Source organism: Mus musculus, chromosome 16 (assembly GCF_000001635.26).
Source record: "Mus musculus strain C57BL/6J chromosome 16, GRCm38.p6 C57BL/6J".
Taxonomy (NCBI): domain Eukaryota; kingdom Metazoa; phylum Chordata; class Mammalia; order Rodentia; family Muridae; genus Mus; species Mus musculus.
In genome coordinates, this window is record NC_000082.6 from 95,979,124 (window position 1) to 95,994,279 (window position 15,156).

A 15,156-nucleotide genomic window follows, 5' to 3' on the forward strand; every position below is an offset into this window, starting at 1 on the left:
CCCACGCCCACAGCGACACACCTACTCCAACAGGGCCACACCTTCTAACAGTGCCACTCCCTCCCTGCGCCAAGCATATACAAACCACCACACTTGGCAAAGTCAGCCTGAGAAGCAACCTGTCAGCTGCACTGACTGAAGAAAGGACACATTTCTCTGGGTTTCACTTTGAACAAATAGGACCTTAAATTAGCACCAATTTCTTATCCACAGGACAACAGAAATCTATAGAACTTCACAGATGTCCAGAACCTTTCCTATATAGGAACCAACTTTCACATATGCTGAATTTTTTAGACCTAACCATACTTTCCAATGTTCACACAACCTGTTGAAGTCTAGAGCTTTTCAAAAATCTGTATCACCTCTGGAAGAAAGGAAAGAAGGGAAGGAAGGAGGGAGGGAGACAAGGCTCAGCAGCCAAAGCACCAGCTGCTCTGCAGAGGACCAGGGTTCAGTCCCTGGCACCGGCTGCTCTGCAGAGGACCAGGGTTCAGCCCCTGGCACCGGCTGCTCTGCAGAGGACCAGGGTTCAGCCCCTGGCACCGGCTGCTCTGCAGAGGACCAGGCTTCAGTCCCTGGCACCGGCTGCTCTGCAGAGGACCAGGCTTCAGTCCCTGGCACCGGCATATTGGCTCACAGCCACCAGTAAATCCAGCTCCAGGGTATCCTTCCAGCCTCTGTGGACACTGCACACATACTCATAAAATAAGAATAACGTTGTTTTAAAAAAATTTTTTTAAAGAAAATGAGTGGCTTGTTAATTTTTCAGTTATAGACATGTCATCATTAAGAAAATAAAGTTACAATTAATTTTTAAAATTTTTATTACTCTCAAAACATCCCAAGCCAGAATAAAATACAAAACATCAGTGACTGCCCCCTGGAACAGGCAGGTCCTGGCCACCTGGGGTCATGTGTAAATGTTGCTCTGAATCTCATTTGTGGTCATCAACTTCTTCAGAATTTCTGTGCTTTCAGGAATGTTCTGGAAAGAGAAAAACAGTTATAACCGAATACACTCCAGCCCCCACATCACATACACTCGTACACTCGTGCGAGCTGTCTTTTGTCTTGCTCAATGGAAAGGGAACAATAAAGTGGTTCGGTCCCACTGGCCTGGCCTGACATAGCTCAGTCAGCTGAGAAGGAAGTTTCAATCGCAGGCTTGCTCAGATCACACTAACCTGTGGGCATGTCTGAGGGGGTTGTCCTGATTGATAACTGATGTGGGAGGCAGCCCACTGCGGGCAGCACCACTCCCTGGGCCGCACAGGACAGCTGAACATAAGCCTGTGAGTGAGGCAACCACCAGAAACCTCCATGGTTCCTGCTTCCGTTTCTGACCTGGTTTCTTTTCCCTCAATGATAGACAGTGACCTGGAAGTGTAAGCCAAGTAAATCCTTTCTTCCCAAAGATGCTCATGGTCAGAATATTTAATCACAGCAACAGAAATCGAACTAGAACCCATTCAACACATGCCCCTGCCCAAACCCTACAAAAAGTGTCTAATGCTCCAAATCGGCAGGCCTTCAACACCTCATCTCTCTCACACACCCCACAACCCTCACATGTGGCTCATGTCCTCCTCACACTCTGCATACTCCCTCTCTGCTCACTTCTCCCCACTAACATCACCATCTTCTGATGTCAGCTCCACCGAACCTCTCTCAGGCACCTTTTCTGGGGGTGACTTCTTGTTCCCTCTAAGCAAGCCACTTTATATGCTTCCAATGTGTGCTTGCCATCATGAGCCAGCACCTCCTCCTGACTGGAGCTACCCAGGTGAGGGTCACAAAGCAGGGTCCCAAGATAACTCCTATTCACAGCCATAAACCACGCACTAACTCAGGCCTACTGCATTTAGTCTGTAAGACAATGGCACTTAGGCCAGGGAGATGGCTCAGTTGAAGTGTCCCAAGAACATTAGGACCTAAGTTGAGAGTCCCCTGAGCCTGGTGGCATACTGACAAGCACGTACAAACCCAGTGCTAAGAGACAAGAGGCAGCAGGACTCCTGGGATGGGCAGGCCTGTCAGCCTCGCCAAATCCACAAGAGAACAAGGTAAAGATTGATAGAGGACACCCAGTGATGACCAGACCTCATGTGCACACACACACCCCCACCAATAACCAACACACCACACACCTATACCCTGATGACCTACACCACACACACACACACACACACACACACACACTCACATACACACTCTGCACAAACTAATTATTTGTTAAAAAAAGAGAACAGTGCCCAACAGGGCATGGTGGCACACACCTCTAGCCCCAATCCTGGGAGAGGCCAGCATAGGCAGCATGTGAACTGCTAACTCCAACAAGAGACAAGACGCCCAGGTGGTCATCTCACCTGCCACCAGGTGCCATTTTAGAGCAAAAACTAGCAATGCTGAAAAGTGATTTAACCTAAAAGCTTACCTCAGGTTGATATGACAAACAAGCCCTGATATTTACTGAGAACATCATCCATAGCTGAAACAGGCAGCCCTTGCCTGCCCTGAGGGACACAGCCCTCAGCTAAATGGGAAAATGCTGTTGGCTAGCCACACAAGCCCACTGGAAGAGAAGCTAAATTTGAAATAACTCAGGGATGAAGAGATGGCTCGCTACACAGTTAGCAGAGGACCTGGTTCATTTCCCAGCACCATGTGAGTGCTGTTAACAACACTGTTAACTTCCGCTCCAGAAGTCCCAACAGGCACTTGCATACCTGACACACACACAAATAAAACTAGGGCACATGGGATATCACAGCGGTACATTAGTGCACACACAGGCCCAAAGCCTCCAGCACATTACAGAGGACCAGCTGGAGCACGGGTGGGGACACAGCAGGCTCTAAGTGGCTCATTGCAAAGCTCCAGCCATGCTGCTTCGGGTTTAAGTTGTCCTGTGGCTTTTCCCATCATTCAGTTCACTGTAACAGCTCAGTTATTAATGGAGAGAGCCGCAACCTTACCTTCACCAAGCATTTCAAGCTCCTGGAAGAAAGTAACGGTTTAAAAGCTTCAACCGTGACACGGTCCAACTTCATCACATCAGTGTAGCACAGATACAGAACCGCAGGGATTTTCCATACTTGACAGTAGCTCAGAACTACACAAACACAAAGGAAAAACTGCTTGTTTGGTTTGTTTGGTTTGGTTTTTCAAGACAGGGTTTCAGTGTAGTCCTGGCTGTCCTGGAACTCACTCTGTAGACCAGGCCAGCCTTGAACTCACAGAGATCAGCCTGCTTCTGCCTCCTGAGTGCTGGGGTTAAAGGTGTGTGTCAGTACTGCCCAGCTCTATGACAAGATTTTTTTTTTTAATGTATTTATTTATTTATTATATGGAAGTACATTGTAGCTGTCTTCAGACACTCCAGAAGAGGGAGTCAGATCTTGTTACAGATGGTTGTGAGCCACCATGTGGTTGCTGGGATTTGAACTCTGGACCTTCGGAAGAGCAGTCGGGTGCTCTTACCCAATGAGCCATCTCACCAGCCCTATGACAAGATTTTTAAGTCAAATACTTTTAAATAATAAAAGCTGTTTTGAGAAAGTCCACTTTCGCTTTTTTTTTTTTTTTTTTTTTTTTTTTTGGTTTTTTGAGACAGGGTTTCTCTGTGTAGCCCTGGCTGTCCTGGAACTTACTTTGTAGACCAGGCTGGCCTCGAACTCAGAAATCCACCTGCCTCTGCCTCCCAAGTACTGGGATTAAAGGCGTGCGCCACCACTGCCCGGCTCACTTTCTGCCTCTTTTAATCAAGGTATCTACTGCCATCCATGTTGACCCAATTATGGGTATCTTCTTTCAAAACCAACTCCCTTCCTAATAATACTTTGTAAATATTATCTTTGTTTTTCATTTTCTGAACATCCTATCATAACTGTAAGAACTGAAGAATTAGAATATTACCCTCTGTAAGGAGGCACAAAGAGTAATATATACCATATACTGTGAACTAGTTTTCTCATACCAATAACTGTAACACAAAGACAAAGCATTATGATTAAGCCATGCCATGATGCAATGTGTCCTCTTCAGCTGTAAGCCAGAACAACCCTCTCTGTCACAAGCCACCTCTGCCGGATTTGTACATACGAAGCAAGGTAAAAACAACAACCAAGAGGCTGGAGAGATGCCCATGCCCCCCCCCCCCCCCCCCCGCTTAAGAGCGCTGACTGCTCTCCCAGAGGTTCAGAGTTCCATTCCCAGCAACCACAAGTGGCTCACAACCAAGTCTGAAGACAGCAACAGTATACTCACATATATAAAATAAATAAATCTTAAAAAAAAAAAGAAAGAGAAAGATTAACAACCAAGCTTCAACATCTAAAACTTTCTACTTAGATAATTTAAATTGCCGACTTTCCCATACCAACAATCTACATCTAGCACAGAGTTCCACGCTGAGACTGAAGAACCCGAAACAAAAAAGAAGTACAGCCGCAGAGAACCTAAGCTGCTGTCATGACTGTAATCCAGGGTATCCTGAAATTAATCTGATTATCCCATCTGTGCAAGTACAGACCCAAAGGATCAACAGCAATCAACTGCTATCCAAGATCACTGACAAAGTACTTCGAAAAGGGTTTACTTGTAAAGCAACATCCATCAATAAAGCCAGTGAGTGACAGGGTGTGAAGGTTGTGACAGTCGGTCCCACCTGCTGCAGACAGGTCATGCACAATGTTCGGCTGTTCCAGCAGTGGGCAGCAGAGGGCATCTTTGAATGTCTGAGTTTTTAGGGCTCTCAGGAAAGGAGAGGAAAGGCTGCAGGTAGACTCGGGGGTCTTGTAGTCTGTGATGTGCCGGCATGTGAGAACGGTTACCTGCATGCTCTTTCTGGGTTGGAAGCCGAAAACCTAAGAGAACATGGATTTTACGTTAGACTGAATTTTCCCTCACCATAAACACTGCTCTAGCAACTTACCTGCCCCGCCAGCAGAAAGCAACACTTCATGCTGCAGGTGAGAGCAGACTGCATGGAGCGCAGGCTTCGCTGCCCGAGATTGTGGCTCTGACGTCTATCTTCGTTGCCACTGTGACCATGCTCTGAGGTCTAGCTAAGCCATCTTTACCTCATTTTCCTACCTCTGACCTGGGGGTGGCAGTGCCCGAGATCCATGTGATGTACAGCAGTTGTGACTACCACCCTGAGTAAAAGTCACAAGAGCACATTCAAGTTCCCTTCCCTCGCCTGCCATTGAGCAGCACTTCTTAGGGAATTCAATTGATGTTACTATAACTGTAGCCAAGTTTCAATCACACTGAATCTCAGTTCTACTGCAGTGTGTGGATCTGACAGGTCACCAGGGATCCCTCTGTCTTTTACTTAAATTCATGGCAAAAACAAACAGTGAAAGCAACAATTTTTTTAAAAGGAAGAAATTGTTGTTTTTCAAGACAGGGTTTCTCTTAACAGCTGTGGCTTTGTAGACCAGGATGGATTCAAACTCACAGAGACCCAGCTGCCTCTACTTAAGATGAAAGGCACATGCCCAGCTTTCTTTTTTATAAGATTTATTTATGTATATATGAGTGTTTCATCTATATGTACACTTGCACAGCAAGAGAGGGCATCAGATCCCATGAAATATAGTTATAGATAGTTGTGAGCCACCATGTAGATGCTGGAAATTGAACTCAGGGTCTCTGGAAGAGCAGCCCAGTGCTCTGAACGGCTGAGCCATCCCTCAGCCCCAAAAGAAAGAATTTTAAGACACTGTATTTGCTCAGATTATTTTCTGTTTTGATCTTTTCCTCTGTTTTCATCTGTATGTTTGCTGAGACAGTGTCTCGTGAGTAGTTCATGCTGGCCCCAAGCTCATGGTTCTCCTATGCTGGCTTCTCAAAGGCTGAGCTTATAAGAGCTGTGGTTTGAATGAGCCGTGTACTCTGCAGCCTTCAGCTGGCAGTGCTGCTGGGGCAGGCTACAGAATGCTCAAGAGGTGCAGCCTTGTTGGGGGAAGTGTGTTACCAGAGCAGGCTTACATGGTTTACAACGTGTTCCCACATCCTGTTCACTCTCTCTTTCCTATGTGTGAATAAAACTGTGGTCAGCCAGCCCCCTGCTCCTGACACTGTGCCTTCCCTGCCTGCTGTCCCACGTTCTCCACCAGGACAGACTTTGTCCCCCTACAAGTATAAACCGAAACACCACTTTCTCCTCTACTTTGCTTTTCGTTGATATATTGTTTTCACAACAAAAGGTAACTAGCCCAAGTGTTTGCCACCATGTCTGACTTATCTGAAATATTTAATGATGTAATAAATGGCTGGAGCCAATAATAATAGGAAAACTAAAGTTCTGTTTCAGGTAACGTAAGTGATTTGACAGTTTGGAAGTAAATACTAAAGCAATGCTGCTTCATTCATTTAAGAAAGAAAGAAAACTCACAACATGGCTTCCTTCCTTTCTCTATATTTCTGGTCTGAACACATAGCTGTCAGGCTGTGTGTCACTATGAGGATTTGGCTATCACCAACACTGCAGGGGTCCCAAAGAAAATGAAGAATATGAAGTATATGAAGTATACACCTCAGAAACCCTGTCTCAGAAAAAAAAAAAAAATGACAAAAACCAAAACCAAAACCAAAAAAGCCCTCACTTGATAGCAGACGCCTATCATCTCAGCACTGAGGAGGTCAAAACCGAAAAAGTTTTAAGTTCAAGGCCAGCCTGGGCTATTTAGCAAGAATCTAAAAATAAAAGCCCAAATAAAATAAAATTAAATAGGAACATAAAAAGAAACCCTTCACTTTAAAACTGTATAATCTGAGTACTGGAGAGACCGCTGTGAGGTTCAGAGTACTTGTTGCTCCGAGGATGTAGATGGCAGTTCACAGCCGTCAGGGACTACAGTTCTAGGAGATCTGATACCCTCTTCTAACTTCTAAGGGCATTAGACATATACATGGTACATAGCTATACATATAAGCAAAACACACACACACACACACACATATATATAATATTTTTTATTTAAAAATGCCTAATTTGATAGCTCTTCAAGTCTTGAATGTGTTAATTTTTTTCTACTGTGCAAGGGTAATAATATTTTTATATAACCACCATCCTGCATAATTTAAAAGTAAAACTAAACATTTTGCTCTTTTCACCCCAGAAAATACATTCCTGTACCCTGAGTATACACATACAAATTAAAGAACAGGATACAGATCACATAAATGAGCACACTGATAATTTAATGAATGTTTTTAAGAAGGTCAACTGCTTTAAAATAGGTGCACATGAAAATTTTATTTCCAATGAGTTTCATTTTAGTATGTACGTTCAAGTGGACAGAGATGTTTTTATAAAGTCCTCCTCACTAGCAGGTGGAGTAAGTGGTAAGTGTTGAAGACTCTGGGCGTGCCAGTCATCATCTGACTGCTGCACGCTGTCCACACATATACAATTGTGCTTCTACTGAAAGTAAGTCTATGCCAGCCATGGAGTAATGCATGCACTATGGATAAAGTATGGATACAGTGAGTATTCCCAACCCAAAATCCAAAACCTTTGCCTGCCTAATGACAAGCCACGTGGAAAACTTCATACCATGAAACTTCACTTCAAACTAAAATGTTTAAGCTATATATAAAACATGAACTCGTGTTTAAACTTGAGACTTAGCCCTGAGATGTGTCATTCTGTATGAACAAATATTCCAAAACTAAAAAAAGAAATATAAAACATTTCTAGTCTCAAACATCCTAGAGAAGGCATGCCCAATATGTAATGGATTTCTCTTAAGTCCTTGAATTCAGTTTTCCAAAATGGCTTGTAACCACACCTAATGCTAAGAAATAGAGGAGTGGTACTAGGAGTGTGGTAGTGGCTACTCCTTCAAGGCCCCTGATGCTCTTTGTGTAGCTCTGGCTATCCTGGAACTTGCTCTGTAGACCAGGCTGGCCTTGAATTCCCAGAGATCCACCTGCCTCTGCCTCCCGAGTGCTGGGATTAAAGGTGTGCACCACCATCACTTGGCTAAAAACTTTCCTTTAAACAAACAAACAAACAAACAAACAAACAAAAACCAAACACTCCATAACTCCCACAATATTATCTTAAAGAAACAAATTCTTATCTAGTATCTGACTCCAGCCCCTGAGATTGGCCAGCACACGCCTGTCTAGTGGATCCGGGTTTCCTCCTCTTACCTTCTCCAACCACTGGAACTGCTGATCCTCAGCAATGTAGCAGCTACACTGACATAGAAAAACCTGAAAGGGAATTTCAAGAGTTCTCACATAAAGTGCACACACACCTGGCCCCGTCGTCATATGAGCACCTCCTAAGTACCAGTGATGGACATCGCTCTATGGAGACGGAGTCCCCCAGAGGCCCATGTGTTCACTCAAAAGGGCCAAGAGCCTCTGGTCATTAGCTGTGTCCGTGAAAGGGTGTGACACCCATCTCTCCCTTTTGCTCCTTTGCTCCTGGCCTTGGGTTGGGCTGTGCCGCCCCTGCGCAGTCCTGCCAAGAAGCACTAGCTCTCCCCACCCCAGCAGGCCTGTGAGCAAAGGGTCTGCCCCGGTCACGCACTGGAACTTCGAACCTTGCAAGCCAAAAATCAACCTTTTCTCTCTGTAAGCTGATTGCTTTTTAGGCATTTGTTACAGCAATAGAGGCCGGGACACAGCAGTCTGCTCCTCTGTTGATTCTAACATTTAAGAGTGAGGCCTAAAATTCACTGAGACATTAGAAATGAGTATCAGGACAGAGAATATCCTGGGTGACAGAGGCCTGGCATGAGAATCTGCTTACTATCGAGGGCTCGTGCCTACATGACCATGTTTCAAGAATACTAAGTCAAGTCTCACATACCGAGGGATCTGATTTCAGTTGATAAAACACACAGAAAACATCTGTAGGGGACAGACGGACAGTGTCTGTAGTTCTGCACCATTCATTCCAGAGCTTAGCACAACCGACTTCTTCCCAGACTCCCGAGTTCATAACAAACGCTGACAGGAATGCTGTGGAGAGAAATGTTCCCGTGAACCGGTGTCTGCTGTGTGAACTACCCACTCAAACCAAAGCTCAGCTACCCGAAAACAGTTCACACTGACCCATCTAGAGTTCACACTGACTACTGCTCCTGTGCCCCAGCTTGGTTCCTAGCGCCCTCCCCCTGGTGACTCGCAACTCTAGGAGAGCTGATGCCCTCCTCTAGCTTATACTCCAAAGCAAACCCACACATAAAAATATGCACATATCTGAGTTCGAGGCCAGCCTGGTCTACAAAAGTAAGTTCCAGGACAGCCAGGGCTATACAGAGAAACCCTGTCTCGAAAAAACAAACAAACAAAAAAAAAAGCACGGATTTAAATTTTTTTGTTGATGTTTTGTTTTTTAAGACAAGGTTTCTCTGGGTAGCCTTGGCTGTCCTAGAACTCAACCTGTAGACTAGGCTGGCCTTGAACTCATGAAGTCCACCTGTCCTTCCTCCCATGTGCTGGGATTGAAGGAGTGCACCACCACACCTGGCATAAATTTCTTTTTAAAACATTAAAGACCTTCTAATTGGACCACTTTGGAGCCAACAAAATTTGAGGCTGAGGAGTGAAAAGTCTCCACTCTCCACAAAGAACTACACACAGGGAGTGGACTTGTCCACAGACTCTGCACCAGTCTCACAATGTAAGATTCTTCTAAAAACAATTAGGCAAGCAGACCTTTATATAATGGGCGAGTCTACTGCCTACTTACACAGTCTCTAAGTACTACGGCTCACTTACAGGGCAAGAGCTCCTAACTAGAGTTCTCAAATGATCTCCTCAGAGACTGCAAACCCAGTGAAATTATAAAGATCTCCATGTGTACTGACATACAACACTGATCCAAGTAAACTCACATTACTCTACTTTGAACCTACCAGGTCAATAAGTGCATTCAAAGACCTTAGAACTGAAGTGTTCCAGATGTAAGCAATTACTGCTAGACCTGTGGACACCATAACAAACTGGAAAACAGGGCCTTGAACTGTAATTCTGAAGCTAAGCATATTTCCTTTAAATCTCATTACAAAGATGGAAAGAACAGGCAATCTATCCTACATGAAGTAAAACGACTGTGGCTTTTGAAGACAGGCTTCACGGAGCCCATCTTGGCCTTGGAACTTCTTCATGCTCTCTTCTGCCACTTCCCACCTGCTGAGTGCTCGGATTTCATTGTGCCCAGTTCACATGGTACTGGGATTCAAACCCAAGGTCTTGTGATTGACAGGCAAGCACTCTATCACCTGAGCCACATGCCCAGGACCTGTTGTGAACTTTTTAAAATACGTAAGATACATGCAGAAGGACCTTCGAGTCCATTCTTCCAACGGGACATATACTCCTGACACTGGCACTTACCTGTTGCGTTGCTTCCTACTGCAATTATAAACTTGGAGCAAGGGTGTGTCTCTAGGAGCACAGCCTCCAGAGATGTTTCTGTCTGTCTTCGGAGAAGCCGAACCTCCCTAACAGCAAGAGACAAAAGTGAACAAATATGACTGTGACCACCAGTTCACTGTAAGAGATGGTGATGGGCAGAATGACAGTCAGATTAAGAGATTAAGTGATAGGTGCTATATAGAGCTGGATGTATAAATAGATGGAAGACAGATGAGATCGATGGTAGACATGTTACTTATAGATATTTATATGGGTAGTAGAAAGGTGCTATATTTACATATACATGGATGGATAAATAGGTAGGTGATAGAAGACAGAGATGAGTGGATAGTTGGATGGATAGATGGTGTTAGATAAAATAATCAGTGTCCTTGGTGCCCTTGCAAATGGATAAAACACTTTCTTTTTATGAGTAAAACTACTAACAAACTTCATACTAGCCTGACACACACAATGCCAGCACCCACAAGCCAGACACAATGTAAAAAGACACTAAAAGCATCTCCAACACTCCAGCCCGCAAAATGCTGAATGTGACCAAGACTTCAAACAAACGTTCAAGCATTTAGCTGTGGCAAAAGTAAGCTAAGACTGACCATCAGACAAATCAGGGCTCTCGGGAAGAGTGTGAGAAGTGAGAGGGAGCTGTCAAATGAAACGAACTGCCAAAAGTGTCTGTCGTTGACACAATCACCGGGAAGTGTATTTTAAAAATCTAGGTGAATTTGACTGTGGACTGGTATGATACTGAAAACGTGTTATTAGCAAACGTGGGGTAGGGAAGGTGCTAAGTTGCCAACACAAACATGACGACCCAAGTTCTGATCCGAGAACCCGCCTAAAAGCTCAGAATGGAGGTACTGAAAAAATAGGAGAATCAACAAAGTTTAATTATGTGCATATTTTATGTGTGGGTTTGCTCTAGAGTACAAATAATTGAGACAGCATGCTTAGGAAGACGTGTGGGGAGTCCTAATCGGAAACTCGTAGGGGTGGTGGGAGAGGAAATGAATGTGGTAAAACCTTGACCAAGGAAGGGGCTGGCGTGACCTGACTTCTGTGTCTGAAAGTAGTTTTGAAAGAAATACGGCCGACATGCGGCGTGACCTAAAGTGCACGGTGGAGGGCGAGCATCGCTGGGCTGCCGACGTCCCAGCGTGAACGCAGGGCACCCTGCAGGCCGACACCGCCTGACGCTCGCAGCCTTCCGGGAGCCTGACCTCTTCCGCGCCAGCTGCCGCCGGACCTCCCGGTCCTCCGGCGTGTCCCGCCTGCTCTGCTCCTCCTCCTCTTCTTCCTCCTCAGTCCCAGCTCTGCACGGCGCCTTCACCACCTCGCCAAAGAACGTGGCAGCCATGGTCCCTCAGCTCCGCGCGGCCAGACAGCGCATGCGCGCCGGCCCGCAGTCACGCCCCCTCCAAGCCACGCCCCCACCCCGCCTCCGAGCGAGGATACGCCTTCCGTGGGGGGAGGGGGGAGAACCTAAGAGCTTCCGGTCCGCCGCGAGAAATGTCCCGCGGCGCGCTTCCGTCATCCTGTTAACCGGGGCACGCAGCGCCCGCTCCACACCCGGCGACCCTCCTGCAAGGACCCACCCGTGGAGGAAACCCAGAGCTGCGGGTGAAGCACAGACAGCTCCAGGGTTGATGACTGCAAGCGGATTCAGAGAACATGAGTGAGGCTGCAAGGCTAGGCTTTTTAAAACCTGGCCATATGTAACTCATAGACCGTGTTTTCTACTTTAATGACAGGAAGAATGTGTGTTTCTGGTTTGTGTGCTGGAAGACAAAGAGCTCCACCGAATGCTGCTCCCACGAGAAAAAGGGTAACTGGCACCTCAGTGGGAAATAAAAACACATTCTAGATTTGCTTGTGAGGAAATGGAGACTGCATTGCCCAGGGTAAAATGTTTGGGGATCAGAGGGTCCTTTAAAAATCAAAACTCTTGGAAAGTTGTTTAAAAATCTCTCACAATGTAGAAAAACGATGCTTCAAGTCTACTGGGAGGAAAAAGCATATCAATCTTAACATACATACTCACTGGTTAATAAAAAGCAGATGAATGCCGGGCAGTGGTGACACACACCTTTAATCCCAGCACCCGGGAGGCAGAGGCAGATGGATTTCTGAGTTCAAGGCCATCATGGTCTACAGAGGGAGCTCCAGGACATCCTTTGGCTACACAGAGAAACCCTGTCTAGAAAAACCAAAGAAATAAATAAAAAGCAGATGTATACCAACTAGAACACTTTGTGTGTAACTATAGCACACACACAAGATTCTCAGTGTGGTGTCTTTAAGACTCAGATTCCAGGGTTAGTAGAAGCGAGCTGAAGAGCAGATGTCCCTGGCTGTCTCTTTGCTGGTTTCTTAAGCGGATACTTTGCTGATAAAGATACTCGATTTGATTTCTCACTCACACATGAAAAAAGCACCAACAGAAATCTGAAGCGTGTTGGTAAATCATAGGGAAGTGGTGGCTTGTCGGCACACATTTGCAGGAGGGATTTTACTACAGTGTTACTCCATTCAGTCACAATAAAGAGACCAAACACTTTAAAGGGTAAATAAAAATATGTTCCAATTAAAGGCCAGAAAGGGATTCCATTATAAAAGGCTGGACAGGATCAGACAGCAAGATGTAACTTCAGATCTTCAATTCACACTGCCAAAATTCACAGGTCTTCATTAGACTGATATATTTTCATTTCATGGCATTTCTTGAGGATATAATTGCTCAATAAGTAATTCTATGACATTTGGGATTGGACATTTAAATTTTTCATTAAAGCTCAAAATAAATAAATAAATAAACCAAACCCATGCACCAAAGAGGAGGAAGGGAACTCTTCCTGTGCTTGTAGCAAGATGCTGAAGATTTCAGAGTGAGTTACAAAAAGACACACACTATGTTAGAATTCTGAGTTGTGTTTTTGTTTTAAGCAGGCATGCAACCACAAACAAGTTTCTCAAGTAATCTGGACACTTTGGCCATACATATAACTGAAAAAAATGTGCATTACTGTTAATGAAAAATACACACCCCTAGGTTCCATTGTTTTTTTGATTTATACATGCAAGTTATGCCTAATAGTCACAGCTATTTTTAATTGGAAAAACAAACTGTTGAAGACAAGTTTCTCCAGTAACATGATAAAAAGACTTGACAGTACATTCACAGGTCACATCTGGTGACCTTAATGTCAACAAATAGCCATGAACAACGAACTAAAGTCCACATCCTCTGTAGGCAAAACATTTGTAGCACAACGACCAGAGGCCAGACTCCCCGACACTTGGCTTGTTAGTGAGCCTGAAATGAACCTGCAGTGTCACATTCTAACTTCTAAGGAACAGCAGAGAAACGTAAGAAATAGGATCCAACTGCATCACCTTAAGCGATGAGTGCATCTTGTTCTAATTTCTGACCACAAGTCTGGCCTTTACATCTTTGCTGCTACATAGAAGAAATAAAGTGTAATAGTCACATTGAGAACTTTCTTAGAAAGATACATTCCCTGAATTACTCATACCAGGTAGCTATCATTCAGTATGAATTCCAATGTTATAAATAAGACATTAATGACAGTCTTTCCCACACTCCTCTTCAGAAGTCAGTAACACCCCAGGATTTACTCTCTCAGTTCCCAGGGATGTGCACTACATAAATCAGACCCAGTTAAAATTCAGCAGTCACATGGGCTTACTGCTCCCTCCTTTGGAAATGGCCTAGTTTTCAGTCTGTGAGGGCAAACCATTGAAATTAGCATTGTTTCCCCATATATCCCACATGCTTTTATTTCTCTAGAGGACCAAGCTGCGTCAAGCCTTTGCTTTACATTCAGTGGGTCCTTCTGCTTTCTCACCTGACAACACAATCCACATCTCCTACCTCCTTGGAACACCCTATGCTGTGCTGTGTAGAGCTAACTGGAAGCCATCATCCCACTTTGACCCAGAGTAATGGCTTTCACAAAATTGTTCAAAAGGTGCTGGGACGGCTTATGGTTGGGAGCGGACTTCAGGGCAGGCATTGGAGCTGCTGACAATTCCCGGTAACCTTTCTACCTCGGAGTAGGCTGGGCTTTTTCCTTCCGGGATCTGAACCGCCTAAGATATAGCTCCTTTTCGTTCTCTGAATGTATGGGTGCATCATCCTCTTTATAAACACTCAGTAACTTTTTCTTAGCTGCAGCAGAGGCTTGTCGATAGGGCAGTTTTCTGCTGATCGTCCTAATGCCGACATTCTCTGGTCCTGAGACCACTTCTTTTAGATTACACATCATCTTTATTTTATTTGCAGCAACGGTAGCACATCTGCGGGGGACTTTCTCAGGCACCGTTTTTGCTTTCAGGGTGTCACTATGCATCTGTACTGCATCCTTCTCATTAAGCATACATGGTCTCATTTTTGTATGGGGTTCTCTGTCTTTACGAACAGATTCTGAAAAATGAGTGAAAATTCATGTAAATACAGAAATCTTGTCACAAGACTGTACTATATACATTCCTCAACAACAGCCCTGAGCCGGTCTTAATTATGTGAACAATTAAAAAGCTGGTTTGACAGGCTTATGGCTTCCATATGCTTCCCTATACGGACCAACCACTGTCATTTCTAAGTAATGGCTTGCAAGAATGAAGTGAAAACTTTCAGCCTCATAAAGCTACTCACCTAAAATGTTTGGATTTAAGAGGAGCACAGCCTGGTGGTGGCGGCGGCGGTACAAATCTTTAGTTCCAGCA

The 15,156-nt window shown here is 44.8% G+C and overlaps 2 protein-coding genes across 9 annotated transcripts in view; both read right to left on the reverse strand.

Annotated features, from left to right (window-relative positions):
- Window positions 1–809: 809 nt before the first annotated feature.
- On the reverse strand, window positions 810–11,837 carry Psmg1 (proteasome (prosome, macropain) assembly chaperone 1). Its single transcript, NM_019537.3, has 7 exons — window positions 11,631–11,837; window positions 10,369–10,475; window positions 8,837–8,988; window positions 8,170–8,232; window positions 4,670–4,868; window positions 2,979–3,115; window positions 810–988 (listed from the first exon to the last, which is right to left on the reverse strand). Exons 1-7 carry the CDS (start codon window positions 11,765–11,767, stop codon window positions 914–916), a joined length of 870 nt encoding a protein of 289 aa, NP_062410.1. The 5' UTR covers window positions 11,768–11,837; the 3' UTR covers window positions 810–913.
- A 1,128-nt stretch (window positions 11,838–12,965) lies between these two features.
- Brwd1 (bromodomain and WD repeat domain containing 1) overlaps window positions 12,966–15,156 on the reverse strand; it is a 90,615-nt gene continuing 88,424 nt past the window's right edge. For 5 of the 8 annotated variants that reach the window (XM_006523114.4, XM_011246157.3, XM_006523113.2 and 2 more), the window contains one exon: window positions 12,966–14,854. In XM_006523114.4, the coding sequence (XP_006523177.1) occupies window positions 14,475–14,854 (380 nt within the window). In that variant the 3' untranslated portion in view covers window positions 12,966–14,474. The other 3 variants (XM_017317170.2, XM_017317169.2, NM_145125.3) reach the window with 3 other exon arrangements.